This window comes from Staurois parvus, unplaced genomic scaffold, assembly GCF_062004578.1.
Source record: "Staurois parvus isolate SC_StPar_1 unplaced genomic scaffold, SC_StPar_1.0 ptg000293l, whole genome shotgun sequence".
In the NCBI taxonomy this organism is placed as follows: Eukaryota; Metazoa; Chordata; class Amphibia; order Anura; family Ranidae; genus Staurois; species Staurois parvus.
In genome coordinates this window covers 694,313-718,194 of record NW_028318089.1, presented here as the reverse complement: position 1 = coordinate 718,194, position 23,882 = coordinate 694,313, and the positions used below count along the sequence as shown (strand labels likewise).

Sequence of the window (23,882 nt, the reverse complement as noted above, 5' to 3'; positions counted from 1 at the left end):
ATAGGCCCACCACCCAGAATAGCCAATCTGGTGACCTGACCTGACATTTTACTGCTACAATTAAGCAACATGGCTTGGACACCTCCTCACCCCAGCCTGTGATTTGAAAATGAATGAGCAGCAATACACAGATGAGGTAATCTCTCTGCTCTTTCCTCCAGTCAGCATGTTCCTTGTCAGCAGACACGAGTCCCACTTAGTGGAAGTGTTACTGTAGAGGGGATAACAGGAGGCCAAAAATTAAGTCAAATTCAGATGTCTATGCTACATGCATTTACATATACATTAAATAATTTTATAATAAATACATAACTGCATCCATTGGTGTTTTTTAATATCTGCCTGGAGTTCATCTTAATTTTTTTTTTCCAGTAATATTTCAGTTCATCTCTATGTTTTATCCATACCAGTGTATGTTAAGTGCTGCAGGTCGAAATCAGAAAGTTGTAACAGTTTCCATTGATATAAAGCCGTGGCTTACTTCGGAGGTATAGAGAGATACTCATTATTAAAACCCGGTTTGCACCTCCATCAGTAAAAAAATTCATCTATCTAAAAGCTCAAGCTTCTTTCTTCTATACATACCTTTACTCCCTTGGAGCGTAGGCATTGTGCTACGCTATAAAGACGTACCATGACCAACTACTCCCAGTACTCACTGAAAGTGCTGACCTTACATTGTCCACAATGACTCCTCTTCATGGAATCTAGATGAGTCTTTGGAGAACACATCATACTTCATACCAAGTTGGCTTGTGTACAATTCTCCTGTTTGGCGGGTCGATAGATAACATTTTTGTGACTGTCATTGGCTTTTTCATCTGATATGTTCGCAGGTTTCTGATTGGATTGTGTCTCCTTTCTGTCAATGATGTAGGAGGCTATGAGCATGAAAAGTCCGGATGAGCACACAGCAATACAAGTGAAGTAGAAAACAAGACTATATTTTCCAGTGATGTCTACAAGGAAACCTGCAGAAATAGGGGTGGACACATTAACAAAAATTTGAAACACCAACAATGTAACCAACAGAACTTAGAAAATGACCAAGTTTGGCCTAGAACATATACACAGTCCAAAGCTACTTGGTAGAGATAGCCAATTTCTAATGGAAGACAAAAGGGGTGGGATTTAAAGGAGATCTATGATCACAGAACACATTTTCATTTTATAAAGTAGAACTAAGCTCTATCTTTTTCAGCCAAGAAAGCTGCCATCTTGGCCTCTGTTTGATCTGCAACTGCCATGGTGCTGCACATGTGATCAGTTATGACACCAGCAATTGGATGGTTTGACACTTTGGTTAAGAACACAAGCAAATGTGACAGTTACTGGGAACGTAACTGTCTTTTGAAACCGTTAAATCAATGACTTTAGTTCTGCTATAACATCATTGTAGTAACAGTACAAACCAGGGGTGGACAGACCATTTGGAAACTTGGGCACTGCCTGAGGGCCCTGGGTGAGTAGGGGGCCCCATGAGATGCCCCTAGTACCTTTTTCATAGGCTTTTTTGAGTTTGGGCAAGGACACAGGGGCCCCATGATCCCCTATTGCCTGGGGGCCCCATGAGTTGTCAGTCCACCCCTGGTACAAACATTAGTTATATTATTGACAATCCAATATGGGCTTACTTGAAAAATCTCCTTTCATGTTGTGAGTTCTGCCTGTCTGCTGGCCATCTCTTCCCACAACTTCCTGGGTTCCCTGCATGCTTTGCAGCTTCTCCTCTGCTGTTTACTTTCAATTACTAAGGACTACATATCCCATGGTACCTTACTATCTGCAAGCTGTGATTCCTGAACTGACTCCGCCTCCTGAAACTCCTCCACTGAATCTGAACGCAACACTCCTAAAAGGGTCAGTACAAGTACATTGGCATATGTGCGCTGTGCTCACAGTAAGTAGGTTCAGGTTTCAGGTAGTCATGGCCCTTTAAGCAACTCCCACTGTAAGCACAACTTGGCCACACCCTTAATTTGGTGCTGTGTGAGCCACGCCCATTAGTAATTTCTGAGGGTCTGTGGGTGTTGAAAAATGATTGTCCCTAGTGCTAGTAGCCATTGTAAGTTTAAGTAAAAATGGACTGCATTTAAAATGCTTTTGCTATACAGAAGACCTGAATTTGGAGTTATCTATTTCAGGTACTTATATAGCGCCATCAATTTACGCAGTGCTTTACATATATATTGTACATTCACATCAATCCCTAACCCTCAAGGGGTGTACAATCTAAGGTCCCTAACTCACATTCATACATACACATGCTAGATCCAATTTAGACAGGATCCAATTAACCTACCAGCATGTCTTTGGAGTGTGGGAGGAAACCGGAGTACCCAGAGGAAACCCACACAGGCACAGGGAGAACATGCAAACTCCAGACCGGTGATGCTGTGGTTGGGATTTGAACCAAGGACCCTAGTACTGCCAGGTGGAAGTGCTAACCATTTAGCAACTGTGCTGCTATTGTAATTGTGTCTGACAATAGAGAATTGTCTGAATTATGCTGGGGAACATTAATCTGCAAATCTTGGGGCAGGAATCCAAGCAAATATATATATAATTTCAGTTATATTATTATTCTTATTATTACTGCAAGCATCTATCATAACCTATAGCACATGTGTCAAACACAAGGCCCGCAGGCTAAATCCAGCCCTCCAGGCCATTTCACCTGGCGTTCGCACCTCTCCTGCAGCTGCGGCACCCCGTTGCCTCCGCCCCCGCCTTGTATCAGCAGTAAAGAGGAGGACAGAGCTCCTCCACCAGATCCTGCACCTTTCTGTGCAGCTGCGGAAAGGCCTGTCTTTGCCCCCAATCCCCTTCCCTGTCTCAGAAGTTGGCCACAAACAGGAGAACAAAACTCCTCCGACAAATCTTGCACTTCTCTGTGCAGCTGCAGCACCCCCTCATCTCAGCCTACCCTGGTCTCAACACTCTGCAGACTCCAGCCCAGGTGTGCAAAATCACATACATATATATGTATGTGTGTGATTTTGCATTTCCGGGCAGGGGGTGCGTGTGAGGCACAGCACAGCCATGCAAAGCAGTGTGCTTACAGTGAAGCACACGGACACAGCACACAGTGAAACAGCACACAATTAACCTTTTGATCGCCCCTCATGTTAACCCCTTCCTGCCCAGTGCCATTAGTACAGTGTTTTTGTCCTCTAAAACCTAGGTGCGTCTTATGAAGCGAAAAATACTGTAATACTTAATTTTATACTATGAGAAATAAAAGTTTGAGCAGTAAACTTGATTGCAGTAACTGCCTATCACTTCAGTTGTGGCATGCTAAAATTCAGGTTTTTCTTGCTAGCTACTTGGAAACTGCTTTACTGGTGAACGCAGAAGTGTTATGACGAACTAATCTACAAGGACAAGGTTATACATTGTTTGGCCTACATTTCCTAAAAACAAATTGAAAAAAAAGATCAACTTGTGTCCTGTGTATACAACATAATTAACTACATGGCTATATTACTAAAAAACAACATTTTCTTTCAACACCTACCTGCTAATGGTGGTCCGATCAAGATTGTAACACTTTCAAGGATGGTAAAAAGTCCAAAAGCTCCAGGAAATCTCTTCATTCCTACTATTTCCATCAACACATGGAAGACCAGCGCTCCAATTACACTCATAGAGACACCATACAGGCCACAATATGCCAGAAGTGCTGGAAATGATGCTGAAACTGCACATACCAGGTTACTGAGTCCATTAGTAATTACAGCACAACTAAAAAGGTAAATGAGTTTTCCAGAGAACACCTTGTGCTGTGATACGATTCCAGCCACTGGGCGTGCAAAAATATTGATAAAACCAATAAGAGAGAGCAACAGTGCAGCAGTGCTTTCCTCTATGCCGTTGCTGGTTGCATATGGTACCAAGTAGAAAAGTGGCAAAACGAAGCCTAGAACCATCCATGCCACACCTATTGTGTAAATCTGGTATCGCCTGTGTCTAAGCAATAGGTCAAAAGCCATGTACCTCTGTATTCCTTTTCGCTGTTCCAATTCTGTTACACCACCAGATGTTCCATTGTGCATTGAAGAAGACATGTCTTTAACAGGGGCAGATGGCGGAGCTTTCACTGGCCTCATCACTGCTCCACATACACAACAGTTAAGCAATATACCTCCAAATATCAAAAAGGATCCTCTCCAACCCATTGTCTCTAGGAGGTACTGGGAAATCAGCGGCCAAAGAGCCATGCCTATGGAGGCTCCTGTTGAGGCAAGAGCATTAGCCAAAGTTCGTCGCTTGATAAAGTAGTAGCCAAGCACCGTGACTGATGCTTGAAAGCTGAGCGACAGCCCTAAACCTAAAAGTAAAAGAAAAATTAAACAACTTATTATGTAAACCCAGGCAATTCCATGAAACATAATCTTCATTATATGGCAAAATGTTGGTTGACTTCTCTCCATTACACCTATATAAGCTTGTTGGACATCCCGTTCCAAAACCAGGAGCATTAATACGCGGCCCACACATACTTTGTGGCCATAGCAGCCTCCACTCTTGGAAGGATTTCCACAGGATTTTGGCATGTGTTTGTGGGAATGTGTGTTAATTTAGCCAAAAAAAGAGGATGTGTGAGGTAAGGTTGATGTTGGGAGAAAAGATCTGGCTCACAGTCATCATTCCAATTCTTTTCAAAGAGGCTTAGTAAGGTTGGCCAGGGTTCTTTGCAAGCCACTTGAGTTCTTTCACACCAACCTCATCAAACCATGTATTTAGGAAGCTAGCTGGAACAGGAAAGTTCCTTCCCCAAACTTTTTCTACATGGTTGGAAGTAGATAATTGTCTAAAATGTCTTTGTATGGTGTTTCATTAACAGTACACTTCATCATAGACACCAGAGCTTAATCAGTTGGAGGGGTGTCCACATATTTATGACCATATAAGAAAGTGTGATGGTCAGGTGTCCTGGAACGTTTGGCCATATTTGACAATGTTATACACTCTCTGGAGCTGGGAAGTGGTCTGTAAGGTCAGTCAGCTATGATGGCAGCAAATATGAGGCTTCAGGTGACCTCTGAAACTCAGGGCGCGTTAGGCACAGGCAACATAAATAAAGCTAAATCGGGGGGTCAAGGTATGCCTACACAACACAACCAAAATATTCAGATTCTTGCAGTTAGCCTGTGCTATGTCCATGCAGGTCAATCCAACATATTTGCTTTCATCCTATTTTTCCAGCATCACATACTCGCTTTTCCTTCACTCCCCTGCCAACCCGTTCAACTGCCGGGAGAGTACAGTCAGAGTTTGTCACAATCACCAGCTTCTGTCAATTCCACATATTAAAAAAGCTCTTTTACTCCATGAAGATAGCTGTAGGCTCCCCATGCTGTAGTTGGAGATAGAGCGCTCTGCTGTTATTCATTCCCAGTAGGGCAGTATGTATTATCAGCATATCTGCATGTGATGTCACAGGCTAACTGCAGATCTGCAGGCTCGTTGTATCTGTCTGTCAATGCTACTACAAGTCTGAACCCGCCGAAAGCATTGATAGGAAAAAAGAAGCTGGCCAACATACAGCAGAGTCGCAGGGTCTCCAGGTATTTGGGATTTCACCTTTATTTAACCACTTTAAGTCTGGACACTTTCACCCCCTTCCAGTCCAGGCCAATTTTCAGCTCTCAGTGCTATCACACTTTGAATGACAATTGCGCAGTCATGCAACACTGTACTCATATGCATTTTTAACATTTTTTTGAGACAGATAAATCTTTATTTTGGTGGTATTTATTCACCACTGAGTTTTTTTTTAGCTATACAGTGAGGAACAGAAGTATTTGAACACCCTGCGATTTTGCAAGATCTCCCACTTAGAAATCATGGAGGGGTCTGAAATTCACATTGTAGGTGCATTTCCACTCTGAGAGACATAATTTTTTTTAAAAATTCAGGAAATCACATTGTATGATTTTTAAAGAATTTATTTGTCTTGCACTGCTGAACATAAGTATTTGAACACCTGAGAAAATCAGTGTTAATATTTGGTACAGAATCCTTTGTTTGCAATTACAGAGGTCAAACGTTTCCTGTAGTTCTTGACCAGGTTTGCACACACTGCAACAGGGATTTTGGCCCACTCCTCTGCACAGATCTCCTCTAGATCTGTCAGGTTTCGGGGCTGTTGCTGAACAACACAGAGTTTCAGCTCCCTCCTGTTCTATTGGATTTAGGTCTGGAGACTGGCTAGGTCACTCCAGAACCTTGATATGCTTCTTACGGAGCCACTCCTTGGTTATCCTGGCTGTGTGCTTTGGGTCGTTGTCATGTCGGAAGACCCAGCCACGACCCATCTTCAATGCTCTGACTGAGGGAAGGAGGTTGTTGCTCAAAATCTCACAATAAATGGTCCCATTCATCCTCTCCTTAATACAGTGCAGTCGTCCTGTCCCCTTCGCAGAAAAGCACCCCCAAAGCATGATGTTACCACCCCCATGCTTCACAGTAGGGTTGGTGCTCTTGGGATGCAACTCATCCTTCCTTTTCCTCCAAACACGACGAGTGAAGTTTAGACCAAAAAGTTCTACTTTGGTCTCATCTGACTACATGACTTTCTCCCATGCCTCCTCTGGATCATCCAGATGGTCATTGGCAAACTTCGGACGGGCCTGGACATGTGATGACTTGAGCAGGGGAACCTTCCGTGCAATGCATGATATGAAACCATGACGGCGTAGTGTTCTACCGACAGTGACCTTTGAAACTGTGGTCCCAGCTCTCTTCATGTCATTGACCAGCTCCTCCCTTGTAGTTCTGGGCTGATTCCTCACCTTTCTTATCATCAGTGATACCCCACGAGGTGAGATCTTGCATGGAGCCCCAGTCCGAGGGAGACTGACAGTCGTCTTTAGCCTCTTCCATTTTCTAACAATTGCTCCAACAGTTGATCTATTTTCACCAAGCTGCTTGGCAATTGCCCCGTAGCCCTTTCCAGCCTTGTGGAGGTCCACAATTTTGTCTCTGGTGTCTTTTGACAGCTCTTTAGTCTTGCCCATGGTAGTAGTTGGCATCTGACTAACTGTGGGGTGGACAGGTGTCTTTAAAGAGCTCAGACAGGTGCTACTAAGTTAGATTAATGAGTGGAGTAGAGGTGGCCTTTTTGAAGGTACAGTAACAGGTCTTTGAGAGCCAGAATTCTTGCTGTTTCTTAGGTGTTCAAATACTTATGTTCAGCAGTGCTAGACAAATTCTTTAAAAATCATACAATGTGATTTCCTGAATTTTTTTTTAAATTCTGTCTCTCAGAGTGGGAATGCACCTACAATGTGAATTTCAGACCCCTCCATGATTTCTTAGAGGGAGAACTTGCAAAATCGCAGGGTGTTCAAATACTTCTGTTCCTCACTGTATAAATGAAAAAGTCCACAAATTTTGAAAACATGTTGGCCAAAATGTATTTATCTATCTTTATAGTAGAATAAAAAACCCCAAATTAGTTTATAACCAAAAATTATAATTTTTCTAATTTTTTCTTTTACATTTTTCTTTTATTTTTTATATTATTATTTATGGGTTTTTTTGTTAACATACCATATTGACACTGTACTACTTGTAGGGGGTGATGAAGATTTTTTTTTCTTTTTTTAAACTGATTGTTTTTATACCCATAAAGGCTGTAAAAGCAATCATTACTCCTCTCTGGCTGCATTCCTGCAGCCATTGAGAAATACTGTGAGAGCTGTGATTGGTCACAGCTTTTCACATGGTACAAGGCTGTTGTGAATAGCTTTGTAGCATGTGACCTCTGTGATCATTCACAAATTTCACACATAGTAAGCAATGATGTCAGGAATGACATCTTGTTTACTACTATTCATGTGATCACTGATTGACCAATCAGTGATCACATGAATCAGGACCTCACACAGAGGTCCCGTACAGCCGTTTAGCTACATGGGCCAGACAGATAGTGGTTAAAAAAAATCCTTCAATGTATGTTGTTGGAATTTTACCAATCTTTGTAGCAGATTTCAACCCTTTGTTGCTCTGAAGAAATAGCTATTTGACCATGTCTGATTCTGGATGGGAGGGTCTGATTCATTATAATCACCTGGTGCACTCTCAGGGGTTGATTTACTAAAACTAGAGAGTGCAGAATCGGGAGCAGATCTGCATAGAAACCAATCAACTAGGTTTTTTTTGCCAGTGCTTAATTGAACAAGCTGAAGTTAGAAGCTGATTGGCTACCATGCATAGCTGCACCAGATTTTGCACTCTCCAGTTTTTGTAAATCAACCCCTCAATGTTCTAATGAGGAAGGTTGCAGGGTTTGCATCCCTTTAGAAGTATTTTACCATTAGGGTGTATTTCAATAAAAACTGAAATTCCTATTGCTTGGGATGCCTAACATTCGATTTGAATTTCAGTGCAGACAGACGCACAACAGTGAGCCAATCACACAAGCAGGAAATGGCATATCTGGGGGCATTCTGTACACCAAATGTTAGTTGCCATATTGCAACTGGCTTTACATAAAGTTACAGCAACTGTAGACTGAAAAGAAAGGGTAACTGAGGCTAGGTTCACACTCATGCAGTGCGGTACATCGCATGTGATTTGCACAGGAACCGCACCGCATTCCTGTGCAAATCACATGCGAATTGTGTGCGGTGCGATTTGAGCCATACATTATGTATGGCTCAGATCGCACCGCATCCGCACCAAAAATGTGCAGGACCCTTTTTTGGGTTCGCACTAGAATCAGATCGCATTGGTATTCACACCTATGCGATCTGGTTCTGCACATCGCACCGCGTTTTGTGGACCGATTTCGGGGTGTTGTTAACATACACATCTGCAGCGGTTCGCATGAACGGGGTGCGATTCTGTTGCGGTGCAGAATTCGCACAGAAAACACTGCAAATTCTGGACCGCATCAGCGTGAACCCAGGCTAAATAACATTATATCACATGTCTTGTGTAGTAATTGCATATGTTATATTTTCTTTTGATATGCTATATTTTTTTTCCAAAAAAGTGGAGTTGGCCTTTAACCTCCCTGGCGGTATTCCCGAGTGTAGCTCGGGGTAAAATTTCAGTACCACAAGCGGTACCCCCGAGCTACACTCGGGCTTACCATGCGGCGTTGCTCAGGGAGTCCCTGCAGAGCTTACCTTGTCCTTCGCTCCCGCGATGTGTCCCCTGCAGCATCCCCGGTCATTTCCTCCGGCTAGTGCCGGCATCCGGCTTCCGTGTTCCTGTGACGTCGGGACGTGCAGGCGCTGGAACTGGCGGCAAATTTGAAAGTTTTAAAAAATGTCATTTTTTTTTAAAACGATTATTACCTAGTAAAACATTGCTGTTTCAAAGCATTTCACACACATTTTGTCCCTACTGCTTTGTCCTGTGCCCTGCCTGCATTTTTACTGTTCTTTCTGCCTGGAAACTGGGAAAAGTCCATGGCGTCCAAAAAGCGTCCCTTTAGGTCAAAATCGGTTTTAGACCAGCTAGAGAACAGCGATAGTAAATTAGAACCACTTGCAGAATTGAGTGATGATTCGTGGGGGAAATTCGTCATCAGACACTGAAAACGATTTTGCGACTTTGCTCAGCGATGTGCAAACTTGGCGCTATATTTCAAATTTCAGTGTTTTTGGTTTGATTATATTATTGAATTAAATTTATTATTATTATACTATTAAATTATAATTTATGATTTCATGTTTCAAGTTTTATCACATCTGGAATGTTTTTACTAGACTCTTGTTTGGACAGATTTCAGTGAGTTATTCCTAAAAATGACAGGCCTACAATAAAAAAACGACATATTTCCATGCAAAATAATGGTACCGCTTTCAGCACCAAAAATCTGAAATAATCATACCGCCAGGGAGGTTAAGGATGTGTCAGGCAACATTGTTTCCAATTAACAATGCGTAGGTCAATTTATTATAGAATTCACTGGCCCATTAACTCCACTCTGAGCCTCGTTCCATTGCCGGATAGATACATGGAATGTCAACAACACCAGCCAGAAAATAGTCTGCATGCAATCATTGCTGTCTAAATAGAGTGCAAGCTCTGTTTGCCAAAGATGTATTAATCATCATAACAAAAATACCTAATTGTAAAGGATGAGCCCAAAAAATACATGTAAACACCTGCATTGAAGGAATTAGGTTCAACCATTGTTAATAACTACTGTAGGAAAGGTTTAAAAACATCACTAGAGGAGACGAATACACTGTAAGCCTGTAAATGTAAAGATACATTCCATTTGGTGGGAAATGTTTGAAACAATAACAATACACTCATTAGTGTCCTAACCCAAAAGTAGGGAGGAGGGCAACATTTATAGCACAATATTCAAGGTGTGGGCAAACCTGAAAAACTTGCTGCCTCCGAACTGAAGATCAGGATATCATTATAACTAAACGTTCCGTAAATAAGGTTTCCATTTAATCCAGATAAGTATTTATTGAGAAAAATAATTTGTTGTCATTTTATATAAGGAGTGAGAATGTTTAATTCACAACCATAAATATGGCATAAATGTTACAGGAGGGGGCCCATCGCCAATTCGTGAGATTCAACCATCCTAGAAGAATTGGATTCCTATTACCTTTGCAGTGTTTTTAACTAATAGAAAAAAAGAAATCAAAAAGTGTCAAAACATACCAAAATACATTTTTTACAGTATTCAATAAACGGTTCAAAGTGCTCCTCATCACCAGATCTCATGCTCCACGACTTCTCCAGAGCCTCTCCTATATTCTGAAACTCCCTACCCCAATTTGTATGGTTATCTCATACTTTAGGAAATCCCTGAAAACTCATCTCTTCAGGGAAGCCTACACCACCTCCAGATAAACATTGAGCTGTTACTTTATCTACAGGTTATTATCTTTTGTACCACCTGCTCCAACCTTTAAGTTTGTAAGCTCCTATAAGCAGGGCCCTCCTATCCAGGGGTGGACTGAGAACTCATGGGGCCCCCGGGCAATAGGGGATCATGGGGCCCCTGTGTCCTTGCCCAAACTCAAAAAAGCCTATGAAAAAAGTACCAGGGGCATCTCATGGGGCCCCCTACTGACCCTGGGCCCTCGGGCAGTGACCGAGTTTCCAAATGGTCAGTCCGCCCCTGCTCCTATCCCTCTTGTATTGAAACTGAGCTCCCTTTATATGAGTGCTCTGCAAACTGTTGGTACTATATAATAACAATAATTGTATCCTAGTGACAGAACCTCTTTAATGCATATCTAAAACTAAATACAAAACTGTAATATATTGCAGGTTACCAGTCCTTGGATGAGGTGGCTGCATTAGCTTTCTGTTTTGAGGATTTTTTCTTTAATTTTTGCTAGATAATCCTGTGAATAACACACTTTCTATCTTTGGATGGCCACACTCACTCCTCCACTGCATCTATGGAAGGAGTCATGGTTGTCACCCAGGTTAGTTTTGTTCATCTATACTAAACTTGGGGTGGAGAGACTGGTAGTTCACAGAGGAGAGCTAAGATTCTTTTTTTCTTTTTCACGTGAGGTGACAAGGACAGTATTTCTGTACAGGCAGAAAATGAAAATAATGTGGCCATTGCATCTAGGGATTGCAATATATAAAATGTTTGTTCTTTGGTTCGGCTTCAAGAATTGTATGTACTGTTTTTTTTTTACAAAAGTGTGGATGGGTTTTGAGGTATTATGAACTGTTAGCATGGACTGTATAGCTGGCTTCTTAAAATGATATGGATTGTCATCTAGGATGGGATGTATTGTCTTCAAGTACAGCATGGTCTGTTGTCGAATACAGTATAGCCAAGCTTTCACAACCTTTTTACCCCAGAGGAACCCTTGAAATAGGTTTAAGTCTCAGGGAACCCCTGCTAAGATTAGTCCATCATGGGGCCATTGGGACATTGGTGGTCAGTGGCAAGGATGCCTGCCTTACAGTGCTTGCCAGAATGTCACCCTTACACACAGCTAAATAAGATCATTATATAAGATGTCATGCCATTGGCTCTGCCAAGTGGTGTTGGACCTGGAACTATGGAGGCACCATCATATGGGAGTTCAATCAGCCACAGCTTAAGGAACCCTTTGAATGTCTGAAGAAACTCTAGGGTGCCACAGAACCCTGGCTGAGAATGACTGCATAGATGACCACTGACTGTTATCAAAGACATCATGTTTATTATCAAGGACTGCACTTATTGTTACTGAGCAAAGCTTAATCAACTATCAGATCGAGCATGGACAGAAACAATGGGCAACCCATACACAGGAGGGCTTCTACAAGGGCTGTGCTTGTGTTTTGGTACTCAAAGATTTGAGACTTTTCAAGAAAAGGTAAAAAACCAAACATCTCCTCACCTCCAACAATCCCTGCACTTAGGTACAAGTGTATTATGTTCTGAGAGAAGGAGCTGGTAACCAATCCAATTCCACAAAGAACACCACCGACTATGACCGTTATCCTGCAGCCAAACCTTTCCACCATTATGCTGCATAATGGACCTGTAGATGAGATGAAATGTTAGAAATAACAAATTGGATCACAAAATAACATTTCCAGACACTGTTACATTCTGATCAGAATCTCTTGAACATTTTGTTTCCTAGTAAATTGTATGCTCAAATTTTACAATACAGTAATGTGATATTTGAATAAGCAAAGGGAATTCTGTGAATTGCTCAAAAGCTGTCCTTGGAGGTAACAAATCTGAAATAGTTTTGTATTTAATACATTGAAGTCTTGAGTATTTTACAAATAATGTGAAACTCCTGGACTCTCTTTCGTAAAAATGCTGCCTTGCCTCTGTAAAAATTAAAAAAAAAAACAACTTTTGCTGCAGTGATTACCTTAATCCAGACCAGCCTGAAGACTGCAGAAAAAAAAAGATACACACAGGGAATTTTTTCTAAAGTTAAATCACAAAGGCAATTGTATGGCATGAGGGATGGGGGAAGCTAGAGTTCTGCTTTAAAGTAGTTGTAAACCCCTACATATACCCACTGAAGTGACTAGCCTTAGGTGATACATGGAGATTAAATAAAGTTGTACCTGTTTATCTCCTCTATATCCTCTTAAACACACACAAATCAAAGGCTATTTCTCAACAGTAAAAGAAAGGGAGTGGGGACTTGACATCATACACACTGCACAGCTAGAGTTCAGAGCTCAATGAAATCTGAAACCTGAGTGAGGGAAGGGACGCACCACCAGTACACATACTCAGGCTAGGCACGGGAGACTGTAAATTACACGTGTTCCCACACCTGCAGGAAAAATGCTTTGCAGATACGCAGGGGTGCCACTCATTCTTAATGTCTGAAAACACAGCACATTTTCGGGTGTGGGAAATCACATGGTGCAGTTGCCTGTGGCTGCCATGGGGGTGTGTTTTGGGAAAAGGGTCATGTAGCTTTTTTCTGCATTCACACATAAACAGCAACCCAATCAACAAATGGGCTGCTGAGCCCATGCAAATACAGCACACACCAATCACATATGTGTGAACCTAGAATCAAAAGGTAAATATACTGTACGCAGCTAAGGCTGTTAGTCACCCAGGAGGCTGTTGTGTCAGCATAGAGTATTATCAGTGGGTAATACTAGCAGAGGGGGGAGAGATCAGAGAGAAATGACAGTGCTTTGAATTCAGGTTAATACACATTATAGAAGGAATACTTTGTTCATTTTTCATGTTAGAGGTTCACAAGCACTTTAACTTATCTTACAATGTATGTGAAGGCCAAATCAGGGGCGGACTGACCATTTGGAAACTCGAGCACTGCCCGAGGGCCCGGGGTCAGTAGGGGGCCCCATGAGATGCCCCTGGTACCTTTTTCATAGGCTTTTTTTTAGTTTGGGCAAGGACACAGGGGCCCCATGAGTTGTCAGTCTGCCCCTGGCCAAACTATGTTTTTTAGGTCAGACCCTCTGTCAGGTTTTTATTGCTGTCTGTGTTCCGACTTCTGAGACTGACCCACTTTAGTTGTACTGATGACCATTGCCAGAAAGTGATAGAGCTATACAGTATATACACAAGGAGAAGTTCGAACAAAATCTGTATGAAAATTATTAGGAAAATTCATACGAAAATAATAATTCAAAGTCAAAGTAAACCTGTTAAGATAGAAAATGGGGCCATTGCGGACCTCCTTCCAAAAAATTCTTGTTGCTTGGCTGTCATGCTAGCCCCAGACTTTCAGACTCAATGACCTGGAACAAGTTAGCGCAGATCAGGAGAGCTGGAGTAAGGGCAGAACTCCTTGTCTACATTCTTGTTTTGCTTCAATGATTTTGAAGCAAAAGTGTCAGCAAGGCAGCCAGTAAATTGGCATTTTTGAAAGAGGTGGTCTGCAAAAAGAAGGTCTTACAGATATTTACTGTAAATACTTTACGACCTTACAGCATATCTAAATCCCAAGAACAAAAATGTAATATATTGCAGCATAGCAGTCCTTGAATATAGTAGATGCATTAGTTTTCTTTTTTCAGGCTTTTTTTTTTTTACTTTATGTCATCTGGTGATCCTGCCAGTAACACACTTCCTGTCCTAAGATGACAACACTCACTCACCCTTTTGTATCAGGAGAACAGAAACAGGATGGGACTATAGAACCCTGCCCTTCTCCTATGGTTCATAACATAGAGGGATGCGGTTCTGTAGCCCTCAGAGCCAACTAAAAACAATGGAACTAACAATGGTTGGCACAGAGAGCACAGGAAATTAGCAAACCACCAGATTTCTGGCAGGATCGACGGGATTTTATTTATTTGTTTTACTTATCAAACAGAAGCAACAAAACCCTTCCAGTGGCTTAACGGAACAAAAGGCAGCAAATAGTTGAAGTTACTTGTTAGGGTTTACATCCACTTTAAATATAAATAGTAAAATGTAAATCATATTGTAACACAAACACATTTAGATGTTTCCATGACCATGGAATAACTTGATATGTTGAAATGTTGATGAATGCATTCTATTGTTCTCTGGCTGTAATGGACTGTAAAAGAACAATGTGCTCCAGCTTCTGAAGTATACATTCCAAAGTTCTCTAATCCCATTGCCAACACTATGCTACTACATCGAGTGAAAATTCAAAGGGTATTTTTTCATAGATTTGTAGGCACTGCAAGTATTAAAAAAATGTATCTAACCCAAAAACACAAATGTATTGTATGTATCTAATGTAATGGTTTACAGTTCACAACTCCTCAGATGTGATGTCTGCATTAGTTTTTTTTTTCTCAGGATTTTTTCTTTAGAGTATGTTTACCTGGTAATACTGTGAACACACTTCCTATGCTAGGGTGGCAACACTCACTGTATTTATCGAGGAGCCATGGTTTTATCCAGCCTGCACTCCTGATTTGGACTACTAACTCTTCCTCCATGCCTCATCTCTAATAGATAGGGGGGGTTCAAACAAGATAACTGGAAAACGGATATCATTGTTTGATACTGTATATCATTTCAGTGCACAGGTATTAACAAGGACACTGGTATTCTGCAATATGAACAATAAAAATCGAACAGATTCCTCTATCCTTGCTAAAGAGAACGGAAAAATCTACCATACCAGCTACTGTAACCTTGAGATTGATTTTATCACAACCAGGGGCGGACTGACAACTCATGGGGCCCCCAGGCAATAGGGGATTATGGGGCCCTGTGTCCTTGCCCAAACTCAAAAAAGCCTATGAAAAAGGTAGCAGGGGCATCTCATGGGGCCCCCTACTGACCCTGAGCCCTCGGTCAGTGCCTGAGTTTCCAAATGGTCAGTCCGCCCCTGATCACAACTGTATTAATTAATGACCCATTGGGGCATCTGGGTGATATGTGGGCTGCTTTCATACACCAAGGAACTGCCACAGAAACCTTGGAATGTGAAAGCAATATTTGAGTAGAAAACATTGAAGCACCACACTGAAATATTAGAGTTCAAAATAGGGTTTTATTTCAAACATGTAAAAGGGTACAACAGCCAACATGTTTTGGATGCCGTACATCACCCTCTTCTTCAGGGCTTAAAGTGTTACTAAACCCAGGACTCTGCATTCACTATATCTGGTCTCCCACAGTACACAGAACATGGAAATGCAATTATTTTAGTAAATATAAACTGCTAAATGCCTTTTCTCATCAGCAGTTAGAGCAGTCTTGTGACTTCAGCAGAGCACTGGTTAAAGCTTGCAGGAGGAGTTTTCTTTCTGATCTAGGAGGATGTAAAACCCCTGACCTCTGTCTTGACAGTGCTGATTGGCCCTGTGCTGATCACATGCACTCTCCCAAGAAAAAAAAAACCTCTCTAGCAATACACACCAAACTGAAAATGTGTATGTGACTACAGATTCAGACTGTATCAAGTGGACATTTCAACAAGAGGAGGGGGCAGAGAAGACAGGATCAAACAGCCTTTTTACACAATGCAAAGGATTAACCCATTAGGTTCCACAGTGAGGATAACAAGCATGCTATACTGCACATACAGACTGATTTTACTGTTGTGGGTTTAGTAACACATTAACAAAAACATCAGATCAGCTGGTATGGATTTGGGGTTGTGCTTTTAAAAACTGTATATCTAAAAGAACTTGGCCTAACCAGCTGCTGAACATGACCGAGTTCTTTTAAATATACAGTTTTTAAATCACAACCTCCAAGTCCATACCATCCGATTTTATATTTTCTTTCCTGATGAAGGGGATGATATGCAGTTATTTATCAAACACATATTTTTAGGAAAAAATACAATAAAATTAATTTTAGTGCCAGCAAACACAAAATTATACACAATATTTGGTAGAATATAAAAGATTGTGTTTCACCGAATATATAGATACCAAACACGTCAAGTCTTAAGTTGTGCATGCCTGTGGAATTACCAAAACTATGGTACCCAAAAATTTTTCATACGTGATACTTTAACCATCTCCCGCCCGCCATATAGACCAATGACGGGTGCAAGGTGGTTCTCTCGTTCTGAGAGCACGTCATATGACGTCCTCCCATTCTCACCGCACATGCGCGGCTCAAGGAGCGCGCAGCGTGGTGATCGGCGGTGCGCTGTGTCCCTCAGCGGATCACCGATCACGAAAAGAGCCGAAGATGTCGGCTCGATCATGTGATCAGCTGTGTCCAATCACAGCTGATCACATGTAAACAGGGAAATGCCGATTGTCGGCATTTCTCTCCTCTCGAGCTGTCACGCTGACAGCTCGAGAGGAGAGGAGAGCCAGTAATCGGCTTTCCGGAGGGGACATATACACTGATCATCAGGGCACTGATGATCAGTATGCCCTGATGATCAGTGTGCCCTGATGATCAGTGTAGCCCCAGCAGTGGCACCTGTCAAAGTCCATCAGTGCCAGCTGTCAGTGCCAATCAGTGCCAGTGCATACCAGTGCACATCAATGCCACATATCAGTGCCCATCTGAGCTGCCTTTCAGTGTCATCCATCAGTGCCAGTCAGTGCCACCTATCAATGCCAATCAGTGCCACCTATCATTGCTGCCAATCAGTGCCACCTATCAGTGCCAGTCAGTGCCGCCTATCATTGCCGCCTATCAGTGTGCATCAGTGCCACCTATCAGTGCCAGTCAGTGTCGTCTAACAGTGCCAGTCAGTGTCGCCTAACAGTGCCAGTCAGTGCTGCCTATCAGTGCCAGTCAGTGCCACATAACAGTGCCAGTCAGTGCCGCATAACAGTGCCATATATCAGTGCCATGTATCAGTGCCCATCAGTGATGCCTGTCAATGCCCATCAGTGCTACCTACCAGTGCCTCCTCATCAGTGCCCATCAGTACCACCTATCAGTGTCCATCAGTGCAGCCTATCAGTGCCCATAACTGCAGCCTCATTAGCGCACATCAGTGAAGGAGAAAAATCACTTATTTACTAAATTTTATAACAAAAACTAAGAAAAACTTTTTTTTTTCAAAATGTTCAGTGGTTTTTGGTTTGTTTAAGAAAAAATAAAAAGCCCAGAGGTGATTAAATACCACCAAAAGAAAGCTCTATCTGTCACAAAAAAATGATAAAAATTTCATATGGGTACAGTGTTGTTTGACCGCGCAATTGTCATTCAAAGTGTGACAGCGCTGAAAGCTGGAAATTGGCCTGGGCAGCAAGGGGGTATAAGTGCCCTGTGGGCTAGGGGTTAAAAACCTCTACAGGTTATCAGTTTAGAGTTAACTGTGAACTATGGTCCTAGAATTATTGCTTTCACTCCGATGTTCATGTCAATACCGGACATGTGCGGGGTAATTCATATTTACATACATGTGCTCACCCTATATGGGGTGTGTGTAGGGGTGGCGGGAGTGCTTTAAAGTAATTTGTTGTTTTTATTTATTCTATATCATTTATTTTTACACATTTTATTTTTTTTACTTTACCGCTATCACAAGAGGGCTAACAAGCCTCATATGTGATAGCTTGGTCAAGTGTCTGGTCCTTTTTTATAGAGACATTGGGAGCCTATTAGACCCCCAATATTTCCCCTGCCGACCAATGCAGCTATTCAAACACAGATTGTGTTTGATTAGCTGCATCCTCAGCTACAGTAGCAGAGGAATGACAGCTGTGTCCCTGGAAATGACATAATACATGTCGCTCCTGGGGTCATTAGCAGCTTGCCGACCACCGTATAGCAGAAATACTGTTACAGGGCAGCAGCAGTGTGCAAAATCACGTATATATACGTGATTTTGCATTTCCAGGTGGGCTCACACATGCGCTGCTCGCGCCGCCATTCATGGCCGCGGCTGTCAATTGCCGGCGCCCGGTGATTTCCGAGCATCTCCGATGGGGAGGAGGGCTGGTTTGTTTACTAACAGTCCTCCTCCCTGTCAGCTCGGGCACATTGCTGTGGATGGCTGTGCACAGCACAGCCATCCAGAGCAGTGCGATTACAGTGAATCACACACATCCCACCCCCTATTAAAACACACCCAGCACACAGTTAACCCTTTGATCACCCCTCATGTTAACTCCTTCCTGCCCAGTGCCATTAGTACAGTCAGTGCTTTTTTTTTAGCATTGATCACCATATTGGTGTCACTGAGGATCACCATATTGGTATCACTGATTTTGCATTTCTGCGTAGGCGCACACACGCACGCCATACACACGCCCTACCCACTTCAGCTGTCGATCACTGGGTCCCAGCCGGTGATTCCCTGCCAGCACCTCTCAGTGGACAGGGGAGAGGTCTGTGTGTAAACACAGATATCTCCCCTGTCAGCTCCAGCACACTGCTTTGTATTGCTCTGCTCAGTACAACACACGCATACACAATAGTAAAACTGTACCCTTTGATCGTCCCAGATGTTAACCCCTTCCAGCCCAGTGCCATTAGTACAGTGTCAGTGCTATTTATTAGCACTGATCACTGTTTTAGTGTTACTGGGGATGTCAGCGACACCAAGTCAGTTCCCCCCCCAGTGTCAGAATGTCCACCGCAGTCCCGCTATCAATCGCTGATCACTGCCATTCAGGGCACTCAGGGCACTGGTTCAAATCCCAGCTATGATACCAACTGCCTGGAGTTTGCATGTTCTCCCTGTGCCTGCGTGGGTTTCCTCCGGGTACTCTGGTTTCCTCCCACACTCCAAAAGACATACTGGTATGTTAATTGGCTCCTGTCTAATTTGGATGCATGCATGAATGTGTATGAATGCATGCACGTATGTATGCATGAATGTGAGTTAGGAACCTTAGATTGTACACCCCTTGAGGGTTAGGGATTGATGTGAATGTACAATAGATATGTAAAGCGCTGCGTAAATTGATCACGCTATATAAGTACCTGTAATAAATAAATAAAAATTACTAGTAAAAATTAAAAAAAAAAATACCAGTATATATACCGCCATTTGTAAACGCTATAGCTTTCATGCAAACCAGTTAATTTACACGTATTGGGATTTTTTAGTAGCAAAGACATGTAGCAGAATAGATTTTGGTATGAATTTATAATGAAATTAGATTTTTTTAAAAAAAATTTTAAAGTCAAAAATATTGTATTTTTCTCAAAATTGTCAGTCTTTTTTTTATAGAGCAAAAAAACGCACAGGCAATCAAATACCACCAAAAGAAAGCTCAATTCGTGGGAAAAAAGGACGTAAATTTAATTTGGGTGCAGTGTTGAATGACCACGCAATTGTCAGTTAAAGTAACTCAGCGGCGTAACACAAAAAATGGTCTGGTCCCGAAGGGGTGGTAAATCCTCTGGAGGGCAAGTGGTTAATAAAGGAGGGATTTCTTCCTGCGCTCACTAAGGAAGTTGTTTCCTGCGGCTGAGGCTCCCTGGTGGAATGAGAGAGTCCAGAATCCACTGCGGGTTGGAGGGTACACACAGGTGGTCAGGTGACTCACTTTAAGCAGAGAGCCCTTCATCACTCCAAAGACATGTTGGTAGGTTAATTGGCTCCTGTCTAAATTGGCTCTAGTATGTGTATATATGAATGTGAGTTAGGGACCTTAGATTGTACACTCCTTGAGGGTTAGGGACTGATGTGAATGTACAATATATAGGTAAAGTGCTGCGTAAATTGACAGCGCTATATAAGTACCTGAAATAAATCAGCTTTTAAAGCCTGTATGAAGCTCACGTCTGCAGCAGCAGCTGTGAGTTTGATTTAATCACTTGCCTACAATGGCATTTATAAATGTACCTTGGTAGACAAGTATTTAATTTATGTAACCCTCAAAATCTAAACTATCACCTGAGTTTATGGATCAATGCTTACCTCATTGGCCAGATACTGCAGTGCCAATTTGCAGCCAATGGTAACACATTCCACACCATTGTCAAACAAAATATGAACCGAGCATCAGGCAGAGAAGATCCTCCACAGCAAAGAAGGACACTGAAAATGATCCGCACAGTGATCCTCTCCATGCATCCCCTATACTTGATGATGTGATCTACATGTCACATGGCCAACCACAGGAGACAACCAGGACAGTGTCAGTGCTTCAGTTATTAAAATATATCTGAAGCCCAATTTTTTCTCTTTAAATACAATAGTTAATGGTTAACACATTTTTTTTTTCGCCATCCATGTTCCGTTTAAGAGATATTCTTTCATTTCCTGTCCTGAAGACGCAACAGTAAAAACAAATCTCTCCAAATCTCTCTCCTCTTCGACAGTTTGACAAAACATGTGCCCCTGTTGGAGGATTTCCCCTTTGGTCCTCTTCTGGTGGAACTCAAAATTTTAGATTTTGCTTCACTTTCAGTCCTAATGACAAAGGACTCCGGGAGATTTAATCTCCCCAGCAGGGACACAGACAGCAATAAAAACCAGAACAGCATACTCAAAGAGGCACTGGGAACTGTTAGACTTGAACGTGTAGTCAGAAGAAGGAAGACCTCAAACGAGCTCAACCAGGGGCGGACTGACAACTCAAGGGGCCCCTGGGCAATAGGGGATCATGGGGCCCCTGTGTCCTTGCCCAAACTGAAAAAAGCCTATGAAAAAGGTACCAGGGGCATCTCATGGGGCCCCCTACTGACCTCAGGCCCTCGGGCAGTGCCCGAGTCTCCAAATGGTCAGTCCGCCCCTGAGCTCAACAGATCTGGTGAGGTGGCTTCCACACAGCAAGGCTTTCTGGGCTTTGATGGGCACCCAACAGTGGAACATCCATAGCACCAGAGCAGAACCAAAAAGTCCAAGATCATTTAAAAAAAAAAAAAAAGTCATATAAAACCATCTAACACGTTTCAGGGGCAATACTACTCTCCTTTCATCAAGGCTCAACAAAGGATAAAATTTGGATGTACTCGGAGAAAACAGTGACTTCGCCAATCTGAACCAATATTGAGCTCTTCATATGTAGGAACAACTTGACAGCAGTTGCTGAGCAGCAAGTAAAAGACAAACAGGGGTTCCAACACCTCCTGACTCTATATAAATCTCAAAGTTTTTTTTCCTTTAGATATACTTTAACAACAGACCATAAAGCAGGAATGGTGTTAAGCAAACAGTAGGTCCATGTCCGTGCTACAACCAGTTGCTTCAATAGCCTCTATCTCATTGCTTGCATGGCTAGTCTGAGTAGGCTTGTGTTATTGGTTTGCTTGTTTTTTTCACAAATATTTCATTAAAATACATTAACTTGCTATAATTAAACATTAAAATTGTTAACAGACATTGTGTGTAAAAGTACATTATGGATCATTACTATTTATGTCAATGTAGAGAACATACTAACCTCCAGCATGCAGGACAGCTGTGATAATTGATGGAAACCAGGAGGTCTCTTGGTTGGTTGCACTAAAAGATTTCTGGAGGTCTGTATAAAATACTCCAATAGATGAAGGAAATCCTAAGGTCATTGCATAGGTCACCATAGAAGCAGCCAGAACACACCATGCCCATTGTCCATCCGGGGTTTCCATTTTGCCTTTTTTCCCCCCCACAGGCAATCTCCTGTGGTGTAACCTGCACAACGAGAAGATGTAATTACAGTCTGTACTAATCCATATTTAGCAAGACAACATTTAAATAAAATGTATCTGATGTGATGAAATTGGCATCGGCTGTCAGACTAGCCCTGCAGGCGCGAGTCATCTGGCTGTTTTGTTATTGTGGATGGAGGAATCTGATTTTTTTTCCGTGCAGTCTACAGGTCAAAGGAAAAAAATCTGCCAGTGTATGACCAGTATTCCTCAACTATGCTAGCGCAGAATACTGGAAATCTCTCCACTGTCAAATTACAATAGCTCAGCAGGGAGAATTCCCCCATCCACATCAAGTGTATGGATGGGGGAATCGGGACTGTTTTTTTCATTCAACCAGAGGGTTGAGAAACTGACTCATCTATGGGCTGCCTTAGATGCACTAGATTTAGACTTGTCTGACATATTAAATCTGAATTCAAGCCAACACTGTAAAGGCAGTTACAGCAACAGTTTTACTTTTTGAGATAAAGGTTTTAAATGAATAAATAAAAGCTAATCATTGTAGTGGTAAATAGTTTGTCTCAACCCTGGATGGCTTAGTTTGTTAGAGGAAGTTGAAAAACAACAGACTTACTGGCTGGATCACCGGGTGAAAAAAAGGAAAAGAAGCCTAAAAAAGGAAACAAATACAGCCACCACATCTAAGAATTGGTAAGCTGCAATATATTACATGTTCTTTTGGGTTTAGATGCACTTTAGGCCCAGACATTATTTTTATTTCAGGTACTTGTATTGTGTCATCAATTTTATGCAGCGCTTTACATTATATATATATATTGTACATTCACATCAGTCCCTAACTCACATTCATACATACACATACTAGGGCCAATTTAGACAGGATCCAATTCACCTACCAGCATGTCTTTGGAGTGTGGGAGGAAACCTGAGTACCCAGAGGAAACCCACATAGGCACAGGGAGAACATGCAAACTCCAGGCAGGTGGTGACGTGGTTGGGATTCCAACCAACAACCCTAGTACTGCCAGGCTAAAGTGCTAACCATTTAGCCACTGTGCTGCCTGGTACCACAATGTATCTACTACTGTCATTCATGTTAGGTATCAATAAGATCATCATTACTTGTATTTACAGTATATTACATTAGGAAGAAAATACATTGACCTAGGATTAAACTTTTACAAATAGGTATAAAGAATTGCAGTCACACATATAAAGTTTCACAGACCAACACATTCGAATCATCGGACATTTAAAGTGGAGGATTTTGTGAACTTGCATTTGAACTTCTACCTACACAAACGCACTCCTGCCCGCCACCGCCTGGTATACATAAGCCCCTATACAAAGAGGAACTTGAACATAAACCTATAGAAAACAGGGTGGTTTTCCATACTCACTTCAACATACAGACTGATACCTAGAGAATTGCATTAATTGTCTAACTGTAACAGGACAAACATCTCCCACACGA

The 23,882-nt window shown here is 42.1% G+C and overlaps 1 protein-coding gene across 2 annotated transcripts in view; it reads right to left on the bottom strand.

Moving 5' to 3' along the window:
• Positions 1-313: 313 nt before the first annotated feature.
• The window catches only part of SLC16A5 (solute carrier family 16 member 5), a 50,232-nt gene continuing 26,663 nt past the window's right edge, over positions 314-23,882 (bottom strand). For both annotated transcript variants that reach the window (XM_089682644.1, XM_089682643.1), the window contains exons 2-5: positions 22,198-22,427; positions 12,339-12,482; positions 3,518-4,330; positions 314-971 (exon numbers count right to left, since the gene is read on the bottom strand). In XM_089682644.1, the coding sequence (XP_089538770.1) occupies positions 739-971; positions 3,518-4,330; positions 12,339-12,482; positions 22,198-22,384 (1,377 nt within the window). In that variant the 5' untranslated portion in view covers positions 22,385-22,427 and the 3' untranslated portion in view covers positions 314-738. The remainder of the gene's footprint in view (positions 972-3,517; positions 4,331-12,338; positions 12,483-22,197; positions 22,428-23,882) is intronic.